The sequence below is a fragment of the Pristis pectinata genome, chromosome 40, assembly GCF_009764475.1.
Source record: "Pristis pectinata isolate sPriPec2 chromosome 40, sPriPec2.1.pri, whole genome shotgun sequence".
NCBI classification, from domain to species: Eukaryota; Metazoa; Chordata; class Chondrichthyes; order Rhinopristiformes; family Pristidae; genus Pristis; species Pristis pectinata.
Window position 1 is genome coordinate 5,189,815 of NC_067443.1, and position 23,331 is coordinate 5,213,145.

Genomic DNA, 23,331 nt, shown 5'->3' on the forward strand with positions numbered 1-23,331 from the left:
GATTGTGAAAGTCCTCAGAGTGAATCAACAGGCTGGGGGTACAATGGAGTTAGTATGTACAGCCTCACTCCCTTCTATAAACTGCAGGGAGTTTATACAACTCCTATGAGCTCAACAGCAGGTTACTCACCAAGTAACTCAGACTCACTCAACCAGTTCCGTGCCTCCCCTCGTCTCTGGGCTGGACGTTGGCCTCCCTGTAATGCTCGGCTGGTGAGCGATGGCAGGAACCCTCTGGATGTACTCTGGAGGTGGCATGGCCCTGGTTCAAGCATGGTCTCTCTCCTGATGCTCCGGATGAGGATTCAGCCGTGCCGGAAGAGGCAGAAACGAGGGTGACCAGTGGATGGAGATGCGCCGGCCGCGAGCTGTTCACTCTTCTGGAGTGGGAGAAACGTGGGCCGACGCTTCCGGTGACCCTGGTGTAGAACATCACTGACGCACTGCGCCATACGTTCGTTCTGCCTGCTGACCCACAGAGGGACCGCATTTCTGGAGTAACAAATGGGAGCCCCCTTCCCCGCCAACACCACCACCACCACTCCCCCCATTCACCTGCCCTCCTGTGGGAGGACAATACCCCCACCTTCAGGTCCATTGTTTATCCCTTGACCCAAGATGGCAAAAGTGGGTGGAAGGAGAAGATTGCTGTGCCTATGATTACATCAACTCCTTCATCTCATACGTCATGGACAGGTACAGCAGGGAAACAGGCCCTTCGGCCCACCAGTTTCATGCTGACCAGCAACCACTCATTTACAATCCTATTCTTTCACTCCCCCCACATTCCCATCAGTACCATTCCCCCAGCTATTTCTCCCTCACATTCCCATCAACTGCCTCCCAGATTCTACCCCTCACCCATGCACTAGGGGGGCAGTTCACAGCGGCCGACTAACCCACCGACCCCGCACATCGTTGGGATGTGGGAGGGAACCGGAGCATGCAGGTGGGAAACCCACGCGGTCACAAGGAGAATGTGCAAACTCCTCACACACAGACAGACAGACAGCGCCGGAGGTCGGGATCGAACCCAGGTCTCTGGCGCTGAGGCAGCGGCTCTACCCTTGCCAGACGTGCTCGCCCTCTGGGTTATACTTTCTAAACGAGGTTTGGAGGTGAGGGGGTGCGAGTTTGCCCCTTTCCAGAAGGCAGGGCCAGCAAGTATCAGTAACAAGCTCAACCAGAATAGTGCAGAGTACCGTTTCACGTTTACTTAACGCCTACAAAGCAGCACTGTTGGTGGACGGCAGTCTGGGTTGGGGGAATGCAAGAGGAGCAAGCTTCAGAAGTGGCAGAGCTTCAGGATGCTTGACACCCCTCGGCTGGGGCTGAAGAACGGGGCAACAGGGCAGCGGAAGGTGGTCCTGAAGGTGCAGAGGAGGTCCATGCAGCAGGCGTCGTAGAAGGAGACCTGGCCAGCCTCAAAGTCCAAGTAGATGCCCACTCTGGAGAGCTTGGCGGTGACCTCCAGCGGCCGACGCTGCTCCTCGTTCACCCAATAGTCCAGCAGTCTGCAGATGCTCCAGTAGCCATTGGAGGGGGCCAGCTTGATGTAGCCCTTGCGGGCGCTGTGGACACAGGTCACGCCCAAGTACCAGGCCAGCGAGTCGCCCACCTCCACCTCCCAGTAGCGCCGCCCTGACTTGAAGTGGGCAGTCGCCAGCACCCCATGGAAGGAGCTGAAACGCTCAGGGTCGTCGGACGGCTGGCCCCGCGAGCCGGAGGACTCCACCGTGGTGTAGTCACTGTTGAAGCGGAGGCTGGGGTGGGCGGTCAGGAGGTCAAAGAAGAGGTTCTCCGGCCCTGCAACGGAATTCGGCAACAACAGACATCGCGTTCTGTCTCTTTCCTTCCCTCCTGCCTCCTCCAACTCATCGCAGCAGGGGACGCCATTCAGCCCATCCTAACCCTCTGCTTGGCCCCTGACAGAGCAACCCCATTCATCTCATTCCCCCAACCCCCCCCCCCACCACCATCAACCCACAGACCAGCAAGTTTGTGAGATCATAGAATCAGAGAGAGATACAGAACAGAGGCCATTCGGCCCATCATGTCCATGCCTACCATCAACCACCCATTTACACCGATCCCATTTTACTGTCCCCACATTCCCCATCAAACCCCTCACGCCCCCCCACCCTCAGATTCTACCCCTCACCCACAGAGTAGGGGTAATCTACAGCTGCCAATTAACCTACCAACCCTGCACTTCATTGGGACGTGGGAATACTCGGGGGGGGGGGGGGGGGGGGGGAACCCACGCAGTCGCAGGGCGAACGTCCAAACTCCACACAGTCAGCGTCCGAGACTGAGCCTCCAATTATCGCGACCTGGATTCCAGCAAGGAATTCATCAAGGTAGAAGATTGGAGGACTTTAGCTACGAGGAAAGATTGGATAGGCCGGGCTTGTTTTCGCTGGAGTGCAGGAGGCCAAGGAGGTGACCTGATAAATGTGTATAAGATTAGCAGAGGCAGAGATAGGGCAGGGAGTCAAAATCTTTATCCCACGTTAGAGGCATTGAAAACGTGGGCATTGCTTTAAGGTGAGAAGTAGGTGATTTAAATGGATCTTAGTTCTTTTTACAGAGAGTGGTTGATTATCTGGAACGTGCTGCCAGACGTGGTGGAATCAGATAAAATTACTACGTTTAAGAGGCCCTTAGACACTTAAATAGGCAAGACATAGAAGGGTAAGGTCCTAATGCAAGCAAATGGGATTAGTGTAGATGGTCAAAGGGGTCAGCATGGATGGTGGGCCGAAGGGCCTGTTTAGGTGCTGAACAACTGTGACTCTATAGCAAAAGGATGAGAGGAGACATGATAGAGGTGTACAAAATATTAAGAGGAATAGATAGACAGCCAGCGCCTCTTTCTCAAGGCACCAAGGCTCAATACGAGAGGGCATGGTATTAAAGGAATGGGTGGGAAGTTCAAGGGAGATAATCAGAGGAAGGTTTTTTACCCAGTTGGGGCGTGGAATGCGCTGCCTGGGGCGGTGGTGGAGGCAGGTACATTGGTCAAATTCAAGAGATTGCTGGATAAGCATATGGAGGAATTTAAAATAGAGGGATATGTGGGAGGAAGGGGTTAAATAGTCTTAGGCGAGGTTTAAAGGTCGGCACAACATTGTGGGCCGAAGGGCCTGTGTTGTGCCGTACTGTTCTATGATTCTATGAAAATGCCATCAGGAATGCAGGAGAAACTCCGATGCCCCAGAGACCTCGGATTGGGGAGAGAGAGCGTGGGACTTGCCCCTCCAAAGGCAGGAGGTTGACCCAAAAAGTAGGCAGAGGTATGAGGTGAAGTGGGACGAACAAAGGAAGATGGGGTTGGGAGAGGGGCAGGAGGTGGCTGCTGTGGGGCAGAAACACTGGCACAGAGAAGAGGGGCCTTGTAGACACTGAATTCAGTGACTTCTCTGTACAACCCCCAGGCAAGGAGCAAACTCACCCACACTTTTGCAAAGGGGAAAAACACTGTTTGCTCTGCACTTGTGGGCACTGGGAGACTATAGTTAATCATTTAAGGGAACTGTGCATTGCCGCAAGGCAAGTATTTACTGCTCATTCCAAATCGCTTCGAGAACGTGGGGGTGAGCCGCCTTTTTGAACTGCTTCAGTCTGTGGGCTGTCAGTGCCACTGGGGAGGGAGTTCCTGGATTTCAATAATGAAGGCAAGGCCGACACATGGGGACTGTGTGACTGTGGGGAACAGGTAAAGTACACAGTGCTCCTTCCCTCCTGCTAGGTCCTCTGTGAACACCCAAGCCCTACATCTCCCAGTCAAAGAAGCAGCATGGCAAGGCAGGACACAGCTTCATGGGGGTGGAGCCCTGACTCACCTCCATATCTCTGTAACCCCCTCTGGCCCTGACTTCCCTCCATATCTCCGTAACCCCCTCCAGCCCTGACACCCCTCCCTATCTTTGTAACCCCTCTCAAGCTCCTACTGTCTCTGTAACCCCCTCTGGCCCCAACACCTTTCTGTCTCTGTAGCCCCTCTCCTGTCCCTACACTGTGACCCCCTCCAGCCCCTAGACCACTCCCTATATCTGTAACCATTCTCTGGCCCCTGCACCCCTTCCTATTTCTGTAGCCCCTCCTAGGCCCCTACACCCCTCTATAACCCCTTCCAGCCCTACACCTCTCCGTCTCTGTTACCCCTCTCCGGCCCCTACATCCCTGTCTGCAACCTCCCTTCCAGCCCCTACACTTCCATCAATCCTCCGAGATCTCCGCCCTCCTCCGATTCCGGCCTCTTGATCCTCCCCTGATTCTCGTTGCTTCCACCCCTGGGGGCCATGCCCTCAGCTGCCTGGGCTCCAAGCTCCAGAATTCCCTTCCAGAACCTCCACTCCTTTAAACCCGACCTCCTTGACCTCAAGCTTTTGGTTGTCAGCCCCCATATCACACCAGGTCAAATGCACTTCATGATGTGATCTGCTGGCCTCAACACAAGGAGAGCTTTGTGCTGTTGCCATTGCGATGGCCCAGATCTCTCCTTGGGGTAATGCACTCACCACAAGCTGGGGTATTGGGGGGGGAAGAGTATTTGTTACCTGGACTGATAACATCCTGCATCCGTTTCCAGGCGATGAACTGTAGGGGTCCAGTGAACAGCTCCCAACGTGGGTTCAGCTTCACGTTGGCGGGCTTCTCCAGCTGGGGTATCGGCCTACATAAGGGCAGGAGGGGGAAGACCATTTTGTTAAAACCCCAGCTCTCCAGAGCCCTGCAGGGTCAAACCAGCGCGTGGATGGACCCTGTCACACCTCACCCTCTTCACCCGGACTCATTGGGGAGGAGACGGATTGAGTGCCGCACTGTCAGAGGTCCCGTTAAAGGTGATGTTACACTGAGGCCTCTACTGCTCTCATGAGGGGCAGAGGTCGACAGGGAACGCGGGTCACTCACAGCCCTCGGAACAGGCAGTACCACATTGGATGGGCTAACTGCTAACTACTGGGATCATGCTATGCACAAAGTGGCCGCCAAACTAAAAGAAGATGCCCATAGTGGGGTCACCTCCCTGGGTCTCATTCCTTGGATAATAAGGGGAAGAATCTCCAGGCAACCATTAGTGCCGCTGCCTCACAGCTCAAGGGACCCGGGTTCATCCTGACCTCGGGTGCGGAGTTTGCATGCTCTTCCTGTGACCGGGTGTGTTTCCCCCAGCTGCTCCGGTTTCCTGGCACGTCCCAAAGGACGTGCGGGGTCAGTGAGTTAGTTGCCCTTTGTAAATTGCCCTCCCCCAATTGTGTGGGTGGGCAGCAGGAGAATCTGGGGTAGCTGATGAGCAGATGGGGGTTACAGGAGAATCTGGGGGAATGGGGCTGATGGGGGTCGCTCTGCGAGCTGGCAGAGACACGATGGGCTAAATGGCCTCAGCAACAATGTGGCACAAAGCCCCAACTCCTTCCAAGTGGCTCTGTGAGCAATCAAGGGAGTTTGTGAGCACTGGGGTCCAGGATCACTGAGAGATCCAATTGGGAATTCAGGAGAGACCTCCTCTCCCAAAGGTTCTTTAGAACAGTGGGGGGATTCTACAGAAAGGGAGGCTGGAACCGGTGGCTATACAAGACAGTTGCCACTAAATCAGAGCAAGAACTTGGGGAAAAACTGGCTGCCTGGGGAGTTGGTTTCCAGCCCCAATACCCTCAACCACCAGATGCTGTTGACTGGATCAGGAACGTCAGAATCGGTACGTTAAAGAAGGAGGCAGAAGGATGGACTTACTGAGAAATTGTGTCCAGCATTTCCTGCAAAACAAGGAAGGGGAAGAAATCGCATCAGTGTCTCTACTCGTAAAGTGGCACAGGCTAATGCAGCCATACCCTTATCCAGACAGTTGAGGGGCTCTCTGTTTTTATTTCTTTTCCAAACGAGGTTTATCCAGTGATTACAGCATCACATTATTACAATACTACAGTATTCCACAACTCACACTAGTTACAGTCAACAACTTCAAATTATAACACAGTCATCTCGATCCAGAACGCACTCGAGCCTGTTACGGATTAGGTTAGTATTTGGTGAATGTCCCTTTGAGACATAGTACAATAGTGTGTGTGTGTGTGTGTGTGTGTGTGTGTGTGTGTGTGTGTGTGTGTGTGTGTGTGTGTGTGTGTGTGGCGTTATTACGACAACAGGAGATAACGACGTGCTGACATTTTGGCAGTCAGAAAAGAGAGAGAGAGGAGGAGAGAGACACTGTCTGCTGGTCTCTGTGTCAATGGATGAAAAACAATAGCTGTATCTGTCACTACAATCCATGTATGGATTTTTGGAATAATCCAGTGGAGTCCACTTTGTCGTTAACCTGTAGAAGGAAACAGGTATTTGTGTGGACGGCCTCAGTAGCAATCTACACTGTCCTGTCACGAGTTAGACACAGAATAAAGCTCCCTCTACACCGTCCTGTCACACACTCCGATGGCAGGACCAGCACATTTACATGTAAAGTGTACCCTGTCTCATAAAGGGAAGGTTAGGATGCAAGTTCCCTTGCCTTCCATTCCAAAAACCACCCCCCACTAATCCTGATATGACATAGACTCAGTGATAAGTGAGTGAGCACAGGGAAGAGAGAAAGAAAAATAGTGGCTGGGGGAAGGGGAGGGGGCGTAGAGAGAGGGAGGAAGGAAGCAAGAAAGAGTGCGGAAGAGGAGAGAGAGAGAAATAGATAAATAGCAAGGAAGTGCATGAGAAAGGAAAGGAGACGGAAAGAGAAAAGGGGAAAATAAAGATGAAAGAGAAAAAAGAGAGAGCAAGAGAAGGAAATGGAGAGCAAGTAATAGCAAGAAAGTACATGAGGGAGGGAGAGAGAGAGAGAGAGACAAACATGGAGAGAGACAGAGAGAAAGAGAGAGGGAGAGACAGAGAGGGATGGAGAGAGAGAGGAGAGAGAGAGACGAGAGAGAGAGGAGAGAGAGAGAGACAAGAGAGAGAGAGGAGAGAGAGAGACAAGAGAGAGAGAGACAGGGAGACAGACGACAAGGGAGAGAGGCAAGAGAGCGTGAGACGGAGAGAGACAACAAAGAAAGAGACGGGGGGAGGGGGGGGGGGAGAGAGAGAGAGAGAGAGAGAGAGAGAGAGAGAGAGAGAGAGAGAGAGAGAGAGAGAGAGAGAGAGAGAGAGAGAGAGAGAGAGAACCTGAGGGAGAGGGAGACCATTTCCCTCCCCAGCTGATGTACTTAGACCCACAGCCTAGGTGAGAAGCCAGGCGCAGTCGGCAACTCCCCACCCAGCATCCCTGCTCTGCATGCCACCACCGCCAGTCCCTTTCATGGCTCTGGGAGCCTCTGACCAAAGTGAGGGGCCTTACCTCCAATGAGACAGACTGGCTGAGCTTGTTCTGGATGTCGGCTATGGATTTCTCCAGCTCCACAATGGTGGCCACCAGGTCCACCTCCCCTGCCTCCATCTCCTTCAGTGCTGCCTGCTCCTCCTCCTCCAGCTGCACCAAAAATATCTCCCTTTCTTCAATTAAAAACTCTATCAGTTTAGCAAACTCTTCTTCAATTTTTGCCTTTAGCTCTTTTCTTCTCTTCTGCTTGGGCCGGTTTCCAGGGTGGCAAGAGGGAAGGGGTTTCAGAGAAACAACAACAGGGTTAATGCAAAAGAAAAGCACTTTCGCTTTGAGAAAATTTCTTTCATAGGATCTGGGTGCTGCTGGTTAAGGCCAGCAGTTATTGCCCATAAATGCTGGCAGGCACGGTAGTGTAGCAGTTAGCGTAAAGCTACTACAGCGCCAGCGACCCGGGTTCAATTCCCACCACTGCCTGTAAGGAGTTTGTATGTTCTCCCCGTGTCTGTGTGGGTTTCTTCCCACATTCCAAAGACGTATGGGTTAGGAAGTTGTGGGCGTGCTATGTTGGTGCCGGAAGCGTGGCGACACTTGCGGGCTGCCCCCGGAACACTCTACGCAAAGATGCATTTCACTGCGTGTTTCGATGTGCATGTGACTAATAAAGAAGTCTTATCTAACTCCCCCTTGGGTGGCTTGCTGGGCCATTTGGGAGAGTGGTTAAGAGTCGAGCACAGTGTTGTGGGTCAGGAGACACAAGAGACTGCAGTAGCTGGAACCTGGAGCAACAAACAACCTGCTGGAAGGCAGATTTCCTTCCCCTGAAAGACATCAGTGAACCATGCCGGTTTCCACGACGGTCCTGCAGTCTCACAGCCACCGTTGCTGATGCCAGACGTTAACTGTGGATTTATTTGGTTAACTGAGCAACAGGTGCCAAGCTGCCATGGTGGGATTTGAATTCACAGCTCTGGATTAATGGCCCAGGTGTCTGCATATTGCTCCAAGGCACTGACACGGAATTGTACAGCACAGAAACAGGCCCTTCAGCCCACCTAGTCCGTGCTGACCCATTGATCCCATTTTATTCTCCCCACATTCCCATCAACTCACACTCCCCCCCCACTCTACCCTCACATTGGGGGGCAATTAATCCACTGACCCTGCATGTCTTTGGGATGAAGCTGGAGCACCCAGGGGAAACCCACACGGTCATAAGAAGAATGTGCAAGCTACACACACACACACCCACACACACCCACACACACACACACACACACACACACACAGTGGTGGAGGTCAGCATCGAACCCAGGTCTCTGGGGCTGGGAGGCAGTGGCTCTACCTGCTGTGCCACTGTGCCCTTCACACCAAGGAGGGGAAGAAATGGAGACTAAGAAATTGAAGGCTTCTCACCGTTTATGCAGTGGTCATTAATATAACCATTGCCAATTCCCCTTGACACCTTCCCTCAAGCTCCATGCACCTCCCCTCCCCTCCCAACCAATGGGCAAAATAGAAATCCACGCAAACCAAAGGAAAGTTGGACAGGAAGCATTCTCAGTCTTTCCTTGTGATGGCGCAGAGCATCATGACTTGTTGCAAGCTGCTCTCTACAGATCTACTCCTTACTTCTATTATAATTGTTCTGCTCTTTTAGATCTAAACTTTGTGATTCTATGAATTACTAATGATGTTATTATTTTCCCTTGTACTACCTCAATGCACTGTTGTAATGAAATGATCTGTATGGACAGCATGCAAAACAAAGTTCTTCCACTGTACCTCGGTACATGTGACAACAATAAACCAATTTACCAAAATTTGTACCTCAGTCCAGCACACTCTCATCCACCTCTCTTCCCATCCCACCAATCCCCATGTCCCGCTATTCATCTCTCCCTCATGGAGATCCAGATTCGTCTTATATCCATCTCTCCTGTTCCCTTATTCCTTATCAGCATTGCTGGCAAGGCCAGCATTTATTGCACATCCCTTTCTGCCCATCGAGAGGGTGGGGGTGAGCCGCCATCTTGAACCGCCGCAGTCTGGATGGTGAAGGTGCTCCCACGGAGTTCCAGCATTTAGACCCAGCGATGACGAATGGAAGGCCAGTATATTCCCAAATCGGAATGATGGACGGGGAACCTGCAGGTGGTGGTGTTTCCCCCGTGCCCACTGCCCTGGGTGGGGGGGGGGGGGGGCTGTCAAAGTAACCCGCGGTGTGTTTTGCAGACGGTGCAGCCACTGTGGTGGAGGGAGGTGGATGGGGTGCCGATCGAGCGGGCTGCTTTGTCCTGGATGGTGCTGAGCTTCCTGAGAGCTGTTGGAGCCGCTCTCACCCAGGCAAGCGGAGCAAAAGTCCACCAGCTTCCAGGTAGGGAGGAAGGATCATCTGGCTGCAAGACTGGAGCAGAGGAGGAGGATCTGCAAGAGAGCAGAAGGTGATGCGAGGAAACAGGACCTCACACAAAGGGGAGACACTCGCCTCCTCTTTCTCCTGACCACCATCAGCTCCTCTGCCCACCTGACACTCAAGTGGTGGTTTAACCAGGACTCAGTATGGCAGTGGAGGTGCAGTACAAAGAGGGACTTAGGCACTGCCCCTCCTGAAGCACAGCGCTCACTTGCGAGCCCCATCAACACCATGAATCTCCCTCCTCACCACCCCTCCAGCAGCGCAGCGCCCCCTCCCCACCTCCCCTCCGGCAGCGCGGCACTCCATCCCCACCGCCCCTCCCACAGCATGCGCTCCCTCCCCACCTCCCCTTTCACAATGCAACCCTCCCTCCTCACTGCCCCTCCCACAGAGCGGCGCCCCCTCCCCACCACCCCTCCCACAGTGCAGCGCTCCCTCAGCACAGTGTCTCTGGCATGGGAATCAAACCCACAACTTTGTGACTCAGAGGTGAAAGAGCCACCCGATGGGCCACAGCTGACAATGCAAAAGAGCTATTTACCGGCAGGGTGACTCTTTGTGGAGCTTACGGAAAGGTGAGACTGGAGCTCTACAGAAATGAATCGGCAGCAGATAGTGCTGCTCATGTTACACCCTGAGGATACAGTGGGGACATGCTGCCACCTCATGGCCACAGCTGGTAACAGACGACCTGTTTACAATAACTACACAGTTGCACTGATATTGCACCTTTCCCTGCCTCAGGACCTCTCCAAAGTGTTTTACTGCCAAACAAGCGTTTCTGCAGCAGAATCACTACTGCAGTGCTGGAAACGTGGCAGCGAGGCGGGAGCGCCGCACCACAGGAAGGAGGGAGCACTGCATTGCAGGAGGGGCGGTGCCAAGGCTGTGGGAGGGGCACAGCAAGATCCCACCAGCAGTAATGACCCAAGTCATCTATTTTTCTGATGAAGGATACAATGACGGAAGCAGGAGGCTGCTCAGCCCATTGTGCCTGCTCTGCCGTTCAGTAAGAGGATAGCTGATCCAGTCGGCCATATCGTCGCTTTTCAGCGCTCTCCCCGTTGCTCTTGACTCCCCAGCAGTCCATAGAATAGTACAGCACAGGAACAGGCCCTTCAGCCCAGGATGTCTGTGCCAAACATGATGCCAAACTAATCTCTTCTGCCTGCACGTGATTCATCTCCCTCCACACCCTGCACATTCATGTGTCCATCTAAATGCCTCTATCGTATCTGCAGCACACTCCAGACATCTACCACTCTGTGTGAACTTGCCCCACACATCTCCTTTAAACTTTCCCCCTCTCACCTTAGAGCTATACCCTCTTGTATTTGACATTTCTACCCTGGGGAAAAGATTCTGACTGCCTACCTCATCTATGCCTCTCATAATTTCATAAACTTCTATCTGTTTTATCGGTTTGTCAGTCAGTCCCAATCTTGTTCAGCGCCTCCTCCTCCACGGAAGGGAATGGGGTAGGATGGAAATTGCTCCCCTTTACCATCTGAAATGGGTGACCCTTTATTCTGAAACAATGCCCCCGGCTCCAGGTACCCCCATTAGGGGAAACATCCCTCAGAGAAAAAAATTTGCCATGACTGTCCTTCATGGACCTGCACGTGACTCCAGACCCAACAACATAAGAAATAAGAATAGGCTCGGTCTGATGCCTTGTCCTCCAATCATAGCCGATCTGACCTTAGTCCCAGCTCCGTTCTCCTGCCTATGCCCCTTATCCCCTGACTCCTCTATGGAGCAAAGGCAGGAGAATGGAGCTGGGACTAAGGTCAGATCAGCTCTCTCTCTCTCTCTCTGCAAATATATTCAGTGACTCCGTCAGCTGGGGTAGAGGATTCCAAAGATTCACTGACCTCTGAGAGAATTAATTCCTCCCATCGCCATCTGAAACTACAGCCCCTCAGTTCACCAAAATGAAACATTCTTCAGTATCCATCTCAATCAATCCCCCTCAGGATCTGTTATCTCTCAATAAGATCATCTCTTGTTCTTCTAAACTCCAATAAGTATCTGCTCAACCACAGATCAAGCCTTTCATTCCAAATTTAGTGAATGTTCTCTGCACCACCTTTAACACAAGTCTATCTCTCCTAAATACAGGGACCTAAGCTGTATGCAGTGCTTCAGGTGTGGTCTCACCAATGCCCTGCAAAGTTGCATCAAAATATTTCTACTCCGTATCCTTTCCAATGTAGGTTCTGGGATAAATCTAGTCCCAGGAGTCTGGGAATACAACCCTCCCTGCTCATCTTCAAAACATCTACCCGAGAGGGTAAACATTTCAGCGAGAGGCGAGTCCTCCTCAACGGTCCTGCCCTGGGAGCCTCAGTCTAGGGTTTGTGCTCAGGTCTCTGGAATGGGACTCAGAGGCAAGGCACCTTTGCCACCTGCAAGACTGCAGGACCAACGGGAGATATGGGCACTGCCAATCTGCTGCTGGGGGACGAACATTGGCCAAGAGAATGGAGTCATATAGCACAAAAGCAGGCCCTTTGGTCCACCATGTCCATGCTTACCATCAAGTATCTGTCTATATCAATCTCATTTACCAATAGAGGCAGCTTCAGTCAGGGTTTCAAAAAAGATGGAGGATTTGACATCTAGCCACATGGAACACAAAGCTAGTGGCTACAAACTGGTACCTGTCTCTGTAACCACCTCTGGCCCCTACACCTCTCCATCTCTGTAACCCTCTCCAGCCCCTACACCCCTCCCCACCTCTGTAACGCTCTCCTGCCCCTACACCCCTCCCCATCTCTGTATCCCCCTCCAGCCCCTACACCCCTCCCCACCTCTGTAACCCTCTCCTGCCCCTACACCCCTCCCCACCTCTGTAACCCTCTCCTGACCCTACACCCCTCCCCATCTCTGTAACCCCCTCTGGCTCCCACACCCCTCCCCATCTCTGTAACCCTCTCCAGCCCCCACGCCCTTCTCTCCGTAACCTCTACCAGTAAGTCCTCCCTTTTTCTCTGATCTCCTTCCGCTCCCTGGGACTTGAGCCACAAAATTCCCTCCCTAAACTGCCCTGACAATTTGATGTCAGGCAAGCAGAGTTAGTTAGCAATCAGACTGAGCTCGTTTTTAGATAAAGCTTGGCAATTACTGCAGTAATTTAAGAATGTTCTGCTTACCAGAAACTCTTCAGTTAATTCATGAACTAGTAGAATATCGCAGGTCCTAGACACAAACAAGAACATGTCAAAGATTCAATCAATAATGGATAAAACCCAGCCCACCATCTTGGGGTTATGGTGACACTAACCAGAGAGTGTCCCATTCGTTAGAGGGCACTGAGAAAGCTTATATTTCCACTCTGCCTTTCATGTGGACGATGGGGCAGTGGTAGGTTACTGCACGACAAGCAGCCAGAGCTCTGGACTATTGATCGAGAGTTTGAATCCCACCAACAGAAGATGGGGAATTAAAATCAAATGATGAAATGAATGTGGATTTTTAAAACAAAATGCTCATCTTTATACCGGCTCTCCACTCTCAGTCCTAATGCAGGGTTTTGACTTGAAACTTTAACAATTCCTTTTGCCCCCACAGATGCTGCCTGACCCACTGAGTTCTTCCAGCAGAATGTTTGTTGCTCAACTCAGTGCTGGTCACCGTGGGCTGTTAAAAAGCCCCCCTACCCCCGATCTTCAGGGAGGGGAGGGGGAAGGAGATCTCCCAACCTCGACCAGCCTGGTCGATACATGACTCCGGACCCACTGATGTGATTCACTCCCAACTCATTCAGAGGCAATTAAGGATGGGCAATAAATAAGACCATAAGATATAGGAGCAGAATTAGGCCATTCAGCCCATCGATTCTGCCATTCAATTATTTTTTTCTCACCACCTCCCCATGACCCTTAACCGCCTTACCAATCAAGAACTTATCAACTTCTACCTTAAATACACCCAATGACGGTCTCCACCGCCATCTGTGGCAATGAATTCCACAGATTCACCACCCTCCAGCTGGAGTAATCCCTCCTCATCTCAGTTCTAAAGGGACATCCCTTTATTCTGTTCCCTCGGATCCTGGACTCTCCTACTAATGGAAACGTCCTCTCCACGTCCACTCTATCCTGGCCTTTCAGTATCCGGTAGGTTTCAATGAGATCCCCCCTCATCCTTCTGAACTCCATCGAGTACGGCCCAAAGACATTAAACGCTCCTCACATGTTAAGCCTTTCATTCCCGGGACCATTCTTGCTGGCATTGCCAGCGACATCTACAACCCATAGATAAATAGATTTAACAAGATGTTGGGATATTAAGTTGCAGTTGTACGTTGGTGCGGCCGCATGTGGAATATTGTGTTTAGTTTTGGTCACCCTGCTGTAGGAAAGATCCCATTAAGCTGGAAAGAGTGCAGAGGAGATTTATGAGGATGTTGCTGGGACTCGAGCGACTGTGTTATGGAGAGAGGTTGAGCAGGTTGGGATTTTTTTCATTGGAGCATATAATGAGGGATAATCTTAGAGAGGTGCATAAAATCATGAGGGACGTACATAGGTTGGAGGCACATAGTCTTTTTCTCAAGGTTGGGGATCAAGAACTAGAGGGCAGAGGTTTAAGGTGAGAGATTTAAATAGAAACCCGAGGCCAACTTTTTCACCCAGAGGGTGGTCAGTATACAGAACAAGCTGCCAGAAGTGGTTGAGGCAGGTACATTTACAACATTTAGAAGGTTCTGGCACAGGTACATGGATAGGAAGGGTTTAGAGAGATATGGGCCGATACAGGCAAATGAGACCAGCTTAGATGAGAATCTTGGTCAGCATGGACCAGTTTGGCCTAAGGGCCTGTTTCCGTGCTGTATGACTCTATAACTTTCAGGGACTGTGATAGCACAGGAGGCTGTCAGCTTATCACGTCTGCCCTGCCACCCACCAATACTTCAGATCCAATTTACAGCAGCCAATTAATCTAACAACCTGCAAACCTTTGGGATGTGGGATGAAACTGGAGTGCAGAGGAGATTCACCAGGGTGTTGCCTAGATGGGAGGACTAGTTATAGGGAGAAATTGGATAGGCTGGGCTTGTTTTTAAGGAGCGAAGGAGGCTGTGGGATGACCTGATAAAGGTATATAAGATTATGAAAGGCATAGATAGGGGTAGATTGTCAGAATTGTTTTCCCATGGTGGAGTATCAAAAACAAGAGGGCATGGATTTTAGCTGACAGGAAGGTTTCAAAACGGGGTAAGTTTCTCAGAGAGGGGTCGATATCTGGAACGCATTATAGAGACAGGGAGGGGTGTAGAGGCTGGAAGGGGTTACAGAAATAGGGATACCAAGATAGGGAGGGGTGTAGGGGCTGGAGGGGGTTACAGAGATGGGGAGGGGTGTAGGGGCTGGAGGGGGTTACAGGAACAGGGAGGGGTGTAGAGGCTGGAGGGGGTGACAGAGATAGCGACGGCTGTAGGAGCCAGAGGGGGTTACAGAGAAAGGGAGGGATGTAGAGGCTGGAGGGCTGTAGGGGCCAGAGGGGGTTACAGAGACAGGGAGGGGTGTTGGGGCTGGAGGGGGTTACAGAGACAAGTGGGGGCCGGAGGGGCCGGAGGGGGTTCCAGAGACGGGGGGGGGGGGGGGGCTGGAGGGGCCGGAGGGGGTTACAGAGACGGGGGGGGGGGGGGATGGAGGGGCCGGAGGGGGTTACAGAGACGGGGGGGGATGGAGGGGCCGGAGGGGGTTACAGAGGGGGGGGGCTGGAGGGGCCGGAGGGGGTTACAGGGACGGGGGGGGGCTGGAGGGGGTTACAGAGACGGGGGGGCTGGAGGGGCCGGAGGGGGTTACAGAGACAGGGGGGGCTGGAGGGGCCGGAGGGGGTTACAGAGACGGGGGGGGCTGGAGGGGCCGGAGGGGGTTACAGAGACAGGGGGGGGCTGGAGGGGCCGGAGGGGGTTACAGAGACAGGGGGGGGGCTGGAGGGGCCGGAGGGGGTTACAGAGACAGGGGGGGCTGGAGGGGCCGGAGGGAGTTACAGAGGCAGGGAGGGCTGGAGAGGCCGGAGGGGGTTACAGAGGCAGGGAGGGCTGGAGGGGGCGGAGGGGGTTACAGAGGCAGGGAGGGCTGGAGGGGCCGGAGGGGGTTACAGAGGCAGGGAGGGCTGGAGGGGCCGGAGGGGGTTACAGAGGCAGGGAGGGCTGGAGGGGGTTACAGAGGAGGGCTGGAGGGGCCGGAGGGGGACACAGAGAAAGGGAGGGGTGCAGGGGGTGACGGAGACAGGGAGGGGTGCAGGGGGTGACGGAGACAGGGAGGGCTGTAGGGGGTGACAGAGACAGGGAGGGCTGGAGGGGCCGGAGTGGGTTACAGAGACAGGGAGGGCTGGAGGGGGTTACAGAGACAGGGAGGGCTGGAGGGGCTGGAGGGGGACACAGAGAAAGGGAGGGGTGCAGGGGGTGACGGAGACAGGGAGGGGTGCAGGGGGTGATGGAGACAGGGAGGGCTGTAGGGGGTGATGGAGACAGGGACGGCTGTAGGGGGTTACAGAGAGAGGGCTGGAGGGGGTGACAGAGACAGGGAGGGTCGTAGGGGTTGGAGGGAGTTACAGAGATAGGGAGGGCTATAAGGGTTGAAAGAGATAGGGAGGGGTGTAGGGGGAGTTACAGAGATAGGAGGGGGTGCTGAGACCATTGGGGATTGTGACACAATAAGAATCTTGCTGGGCTGAAAACCAAGGTGAGTCGGGGGAGACTGTGAACAGGACTCAGGGTTGTAGAGCCATGGAAGCACATGATATACTGAGGGCTGAGCGGGGAAGTGGGTCAGGAGGGAATTGGAATATTCAAGTGTGAAGGTGTCAGAAACCTGCGAGGGCTTCATCAGGGGATGAGTGAAGGCAGAGCAGAGTTGGGTGGCATGTTGGTGAGCTTGGTTTCTGATAGTTGCTGAGGAGAGCTTTGTATAAAGTTATGAGGTGTATAGCTGTAACCCCATATCAGAGGTTAGTAAAACTGGAGGACACACATAGAGGGCAAAGGGTAAGAGATTTATAGGCATCTGAGGGTGACCTCTTTCACTCAGAGAGTGGCGAGTACCTAGAATACACTACCTGAGAGAGTGGTGGAAGCAGTCGCTGACAGTATTTAACAAGTATACAGAGCAGCACTGAATTGCCTAGGCAGGGATGGTACTGTGCTGGAAGATGGGATTAAAATGGATGGGTGCCCACTGGTCAGCATGGATGTGGTGGGAGAATGGTGTTTTTCCTTGTTGTACAACTCAGTGAGAGGGGGTGGGAGCTGGGTTGACATTGTATTTTTCACTCTGCTGGCAATAGTCGAACAAGCAGTCTCACAGTTCATTGGGTGGGGGCATCAGGGCGAGTGGGGTCAAGGTCAAAGTGTAGGGGGAAACTCAAGTGGTGTGAGCTGTTGAAATGGGCTTAAAATGTCTCAAGAGGGAGATGGATGGCTTGGTAGCTGACAAATGAACTTCAATATAGGGATGTGTGAATCATCTATTTGGGTAGAAATTACAAGGGTGTAACAGTGGTGTAAACCTATCTGGATGTATCATGGCTTGGTACAACAACTGCTCTGCCCAGTACTGCAAGAAACTGCAGAGAGTTGTGGACACAGCCCAGCACATCACAGACACCAGCCTCCCTTCCTTGGACTCGCTTTACCTCTCGCTGTCTTGGTGAAGCAGCCAGCATAATCAAAGACCCCACCCACCCGGGTCATTCTCTCTTCCCTTCCATCGGGTAGAAGATACAGGAGCCTGAGGGCACGTACCACCAGACTTAAGGGCAGCTTCTACCCCACTGTGATAAGACTATTGAACGCTTATACAATGAGATGGACTCTGACCTCACGATCTACCTTGTTGTGACCTTGCACCTTATTGCACTGCACTTTCTCTGTAGCTGTGACACTTTACTCTGTAGCTGTGACACTTTACTCTGTACTGTTATTGTTTTTACCTGTACTACATCAATGAACTCTGTACTAACTCAATGTAAGTGCACTGTGTAATGAATTGACCTGTACGATCGGTATGCAAGACAAGTTTTTCACTGTACCTCGGTATAAGTGACAATAATAAACCAATACCAAAACCAGGGGTCTAAATTGGACAGAGGAGAAAGGGAATTGGAATTGGTCTATTATCGTCATGTGTACCAAGATACAGTGAAAAGCTTTTGTTTGCGAGCCATTCAGTCAGATCGTGCCGTATACAAGTACATCTATGTAGTAAAATGAAAAACAGAACGTAGAATATAATGTTACAGTTACAGAGAAAGTGCAGTGCGGGTAGACACACAAAGTGCAAGGGTCAAGACGAGGGAGATTGTAAGATTAAGAGGTCATCATATACAAACCCTTAGAAGTAGCAACAAGGTTAACAAAGTGCAAGCCAATTTCTGAGGCTGATTTTTACATGGTTGGAACTGAAATGCAAATTAGTTACTATAAATGCACACTGTGTGCTGACTGATCTATATCACACCATCATTGTTCCGCTGACACAGTGGTTGGTGCTCCTGCCTCACACCTCCAGCAACCCTGAGAGATGCCTGTGTGCTGAGTTTGCATGTTCTCCCTGTGCCCCGGTTTGCTCCCCGTATCTGGAGACTGACCCCCAAACATCTGAAGACAGCGACCCTCTACATACATCTGGAGACAGTGACCCCCAAACATTGGGAGAAAGTAACCCCACACACACACACATCAGGAGAGTGACCTTCAAACATCTGGAGATTGACCCCACACAAACACACACACATCTGGAGACAGTGACCCCACAGACACCTGCAGTCATTATCTTACCCCCTCCAACATCTGGCAACAGCTGCCAAAAGCTTGTCCAAGTTGTTAAAGCAGGGAAGGGAGTGGGAAGGTGGGTGGGTGCAGGGATTTTGGAAGGGGATGCCCGACCTCAGGCTGAGTCTCGTGATTCGACGACAACGGCCCCTTACCTATGCGCTTTTGACAGCCGACATATGTCGCAGAGGATCTTCTGGTCAGTGGCACAGTACATGGTCATGGGCTTTTGATGCTTCTTGCACTGCTTTGGCCCTGAGTTACCAGGAGAGCGGGAGGCAGACTTCGATTCCTGCAGCCTCTCGACTAAGTTCGCAGCCAAGAAGTTCTTGGTAAAGTTCTTAGACGAGAATATCTGCAGGCAAGAGATGGGGACATTAATTTTAAAAACACACCTGATATGTTTCACGAGTATGTCTGTGGTGCAGTGGTTGTTACCCATTGTGATTCAGAGGCCTGGACTAACAGTCCAGACACCAGAGTCTGAATCTCACCTCAGCACATGTGGGATTTAAAGTTAGCTAACAATCTGGAACTGAAAACCAAGCAAGGAATAAAACCCAACTGGTTCACCGAGCTTTGACCTGAAACCTTACCCTATACAAGTCCTCCCCAGGTCCCAGCAGGGTTCCGTTCCTGTGAACTGCTTGTAACCCAGACAGTTTGCAAGTTGGAAATCCGGCTGTGAACCGTGTTCCCACCCGGCAGAAGATGCCTGCAGACCCGGGGCATCTGTCAAATCCATCCTGCCAGTCTCCCAAACATTTGCTTGGCTGTACATAATTCCAGCATTCATAAACTGGGGAGGACCTCTTTTCACTGATGCTGCCTCTCCTGCTGAGAGTTTCTAGCATTTTCTGTTTTTATTTCAGGTTTCTAGCACCTGCTGTTGTTTTGGTTCACTAATGTCCTTTCTTATTCAGTATTTTTTATTAATTCCAAATAGAAAATACAAAGTACATGAAACAAAAGACAAAATGTTACCAAATACATTGTATTGAATCACACTTGAAATCACAAAACCTCATATCGATAAACAAAAATGATAACTAATTAATATTAATAAATTGGAATAATTTTATTATAAAAAAATCTAAACCCACTACCAAAACCGAAGCTGTTTGGTAAGAAAAAAGACAAAAAGCCCTAAAGACATAATAGTATTAGCCAGTATCTGTACTTTAAGAACCAAATCAATGGTTTCGAAAGTAGTTCAAAAAAGTTCCCCATAATATTTGAAAATTCAGATTAGATCCAGAAATTGAACAATGGATCTTCTCTAAATTTAGATATAACAGAACATCCCGTAGCCATTGAGCATGAGTGGGGGGAGTAACTTCCTTCCATTTCAGCAACACAGCCCTCCTGGTTATAAGAGAAATGGAGGCCAATATGTGTAAATCAGAAGGCTCCAGAATTATATCTTTTTCTCCAACAATCCCAAATAATGTAGTTAAAGGATGTGGCTTAAAATTTATTTTAAAAAGCACAGAAAAGGTTTGAAATACCTCTATCCAGTATTTTTTCAGACATGGACATGACCAGAACACGTGAATTAAAGAAGCCTCTCCATTATTGCATCTAATGTCCTTGAGAGGAGGAAATCTGCCATCCTTAACCCAGTCTGAGCTATATGTGACTCCAGACTCACCAATGTCCTCTGACGTGGCCCAGCAAACCCCTCAGCTGCATCATTACTCATTACGTTTGGGCAACAGGATTCAAAGTGACTCATAATTTGGGATGGGCAAGAAATATCGCCATTGCCAGCAGTGCTCAGATCCCAGTAGGTGGAAACACCCTGTTGGATAAACCCACAAAGCCATCTATCAGATGTGTGGGGTTATTAATGTGGGAATGAATGAACCACAGGGACATTCAGTCCCTTGAACCTACTGCCCTAGTCAATAGGATCATGGCTGATCCAATACTGGCAGTAGGAGGCAGAGGGTGAGGGTAGAGGGTTGTTTTTTGCAATTGGATGCCCCGTGGCCAGTGGTGTCCCACAGGGACAGGTGCTGGAACCCTTGTTGTTGGCAATACATGTGAATGACTTGGATATGGATGGTGTGACCAAAATCGCAGACAACACAGAAATTGGCAGAGTTGTTGATTGGTATTGGTTTATTATTGTCACTTGTACTAAGGTACAGTAAAAAAACTTGTCTTGCAAACCGATCATACAGGTCAATTCATTACACAGTGCAGTTACATTGGATTAGTACAGTCCATTGATGTAGTACAGGTAAAAACAATAACAGTACAGAGTGCAGTGCAATAAGGTGCAAGGTCACAACAAGGTAGATCGTGAGGTCAGAGTCCATCTCATCGTATAAGGGAACCGTTCAATAGTCTTATCACAGTGGGGCAGAAGCTGTCCTTGTCTGGTGGTACGTGCCCTCAGGCTCCTGTATCTTCTGCCCGATGGAAGAGGAGAGAAGAGAGAATGTCCCAGGTGGGTGGGGTCTTTGATTATGGTAGACAGGCTGCAGAGACATCAACGTGTTGGTGAAACAGGCTGGAAAATGGCAGATGGAGCTTAATCCAGACAAATGTGAGGGGATGCATTTTGGGAGCACTAATGAAGCCAGGACATAGACCACGAATGCTAAGATGTTGGGGTGTAATAAGGAACAGAGAAACCTTGGAATAGGAGTCCATAGGTCTTTGAATATGGCAACACAGGTAGATAACATGATCAGGGTATTGGCCTTTGTTAGGGCATTGAATACAGAGATGGGGAGGTTATGCTGCAGCTTTATAAATCCTTGCTCAGAGCTCCGCTGGAGTTCTGCATGCAGTTCTGGTCACCACACTATGGGAAGTATGTGATAGTACTGGAGAGGGTGCAGAGGTTCGCCAGGATGTTGCCTGGGATGGAGTGTTTCAGTTATGAGAAGGGATTGAAGAGGCTGGGTGGGTTCTCCATGGAGCAGAGGCTAAGAGGGGACATGATTGAGGTACATGACATTTTGTGGGGTAGAGATTGTGCAGGCTGCATAAAGCCTTTCCTATATCAGAGGTAGATAAAACTAGAGGACATAGGTTTAGGGGAAGAGATTTAGAGGGGACCTGAGGGGAGTGGTGAGAACCCAGGATACACTGCCTGAGTGGCTGAAGCTGGGTCGCTGACAGCATTTAACAAGTGTCTAGATGACAGCTTGAATCAATTGGGCACATAGGGCTGGGAGATAGGATTAATGGATGTTCACTGGTTGGCATGAATGAGTTGGACTGAATGGCCTGTGTCCCTGCCCTGAGATTCTACAACTCCATAACATCCTTCAGGTCCATTTTCTCCACCCTTTCCCCATTACTCTGGATGATGCCAACTGACGAGGTCTCTCTCTCAGCCTGTTATATACCCGGGTGATAGACCTGACACATACCCCCATAGCGCTACGTGACAAGGAGTTCCACGGACTCTCAAACCCTCTGAGGAAAGAAATCCTTCCACGTCCCCCTCCTTCCCAGGCAACGCCCTCCGGCCCTGGCCGCTCCCCTGAGGAAACCCTCCCAGCATTTACCCCTCCAAACTCCCTCAGAATCTCACACATCTCGATAGCATCGCCTCTCATTCTTCCAACCTCCAGCCAGTGGAGCCGCGACCTGTTCAACGAACTCCTGGGGAAACTCAGCGGGTCGAGCAGCGTCCGGGGGGGCGGGAAGCGAGAAGGGTGCCCACGTGACCTGGCGGGCGGGAAGCACGAGGGATGCTCACGTGCCCGGGAGGGCGGGAACAGCGGGGAGGGGGAAGTGCCCACGTGACCAGGAGCCGGAGGAGGAGATCGGTGCCCACGTGACCAGGAGCCGGGCTGATGCCCACGTGACCAGGAGCGGGGGAGGAGATCGGTGCCCAGGTGACCGGGCGGTGCCCACGTGACCAGGAGTCGGGCGGGCAGGGAGCCCACGTGACCAGAAGCGGAGGGAGAAGGGGGAAGAGAGAGAAAGATCGGTGCCCACGTGACCAAAGCCGGGTGGGTGCCCACGAGACCAGGAGCCGGATAGGAGATCGGTGCCCACGTGACCAGGAGCCGGGGAGGAGATCGGTGCCCACGTGACCAGGAGCCGGGCTGCTGCCCACGTGACCAGGAGCCGGGCGGGGCCGCATGGCCGGGAGGGCGGGAGCCGCTCACCTGCCTGCACTGCGGACACGAGTAGCTGCTGCCCGACCCCCGGGCCGGAGCCGGAGCCTCGCCCTGCGCCAGCCGGCGCTGCCGCTCGCGGCTCTCCCACACCTGCACGATGCAGGCGCGGCAGAAGTTGTGGCCGCAGCCCAGGGTGACGGGCTGGCGGAAGAGCTGGAGGCAGACGGAGCAGGTGAGCTCCCGCCGGAGGGCTGCCGGCGACAGCAGCGCACTGCGCATGTCCAGCGCTCCGCAAGGTTAGCGCATGCGTTATGGCAGCCCGATCCCCGGCAGCGGCAAGTAATAGAGGACTTGCACTGACGTCATGCGCTGACGTAAGGGGCGTGGCTGGCGCCATCTTTCATCCTGGCCAGGATGCTGTGGAGCTTTTCCAAACAAATTTCATTCGTTAAAACCCCAATTCATTCCTAAACAGAATTATTTATCTTTAATTAATCGTTTCAAATTATGTTAGAACTTTCATTTAACCCATGAAAACGATTTATTAAGAAAAGTAACAAATAGGAACAAGTCAATCCGGGTCTGCACGACTTTTCAACAGGATCGTGGCTCCTCATCCACTCAGTGCCCGGTGTCTCCTCGCTTCCCTCAGTCCCTTTGGCATTAAGAAATATACTTGCATCCTTCTCGAATCTATTTAACGACTTGGCATTGGTTTATTAATTGA

At 51.7% G+C, this 23,331-nt stretch overlaps 1 protein-coding gene across 1 annotated transcript; it reads right to left on the minus strand.

Annotated features, from left to right (window-relative positions):
- Positions 1 to 1,226: 1,226 nt before the first annotated feature.
- trim47 (tripartite motif containing 47) lies at positions 1,227 to 22,883 on the minus strand. Its single transcript, XM_052045701.1, has 7 exons — positions 22,653 to 22,883; positions 18,672 to 18,871; positions 12,884 to 12,929; positions 7,328 to 7,552; positions 5,740 to 5,762; positions 4,563 to 4,678; positions 1,227 to 1,806 (listed from the first exon to the last, which is right to left on the minus strand). Exons 1-7 carry the CDS (start codon positions 22,881 to 22,883, stop codon positions 1,286 to 1,288), a joined length of 1,362 nt encoding a protein of 453 aa, XP_051901661.1. The 3' UTR covers positions 1,227 to 1,285.
- Positions 22,884 to 23,331: the final 448 nt, after the last annotated feature.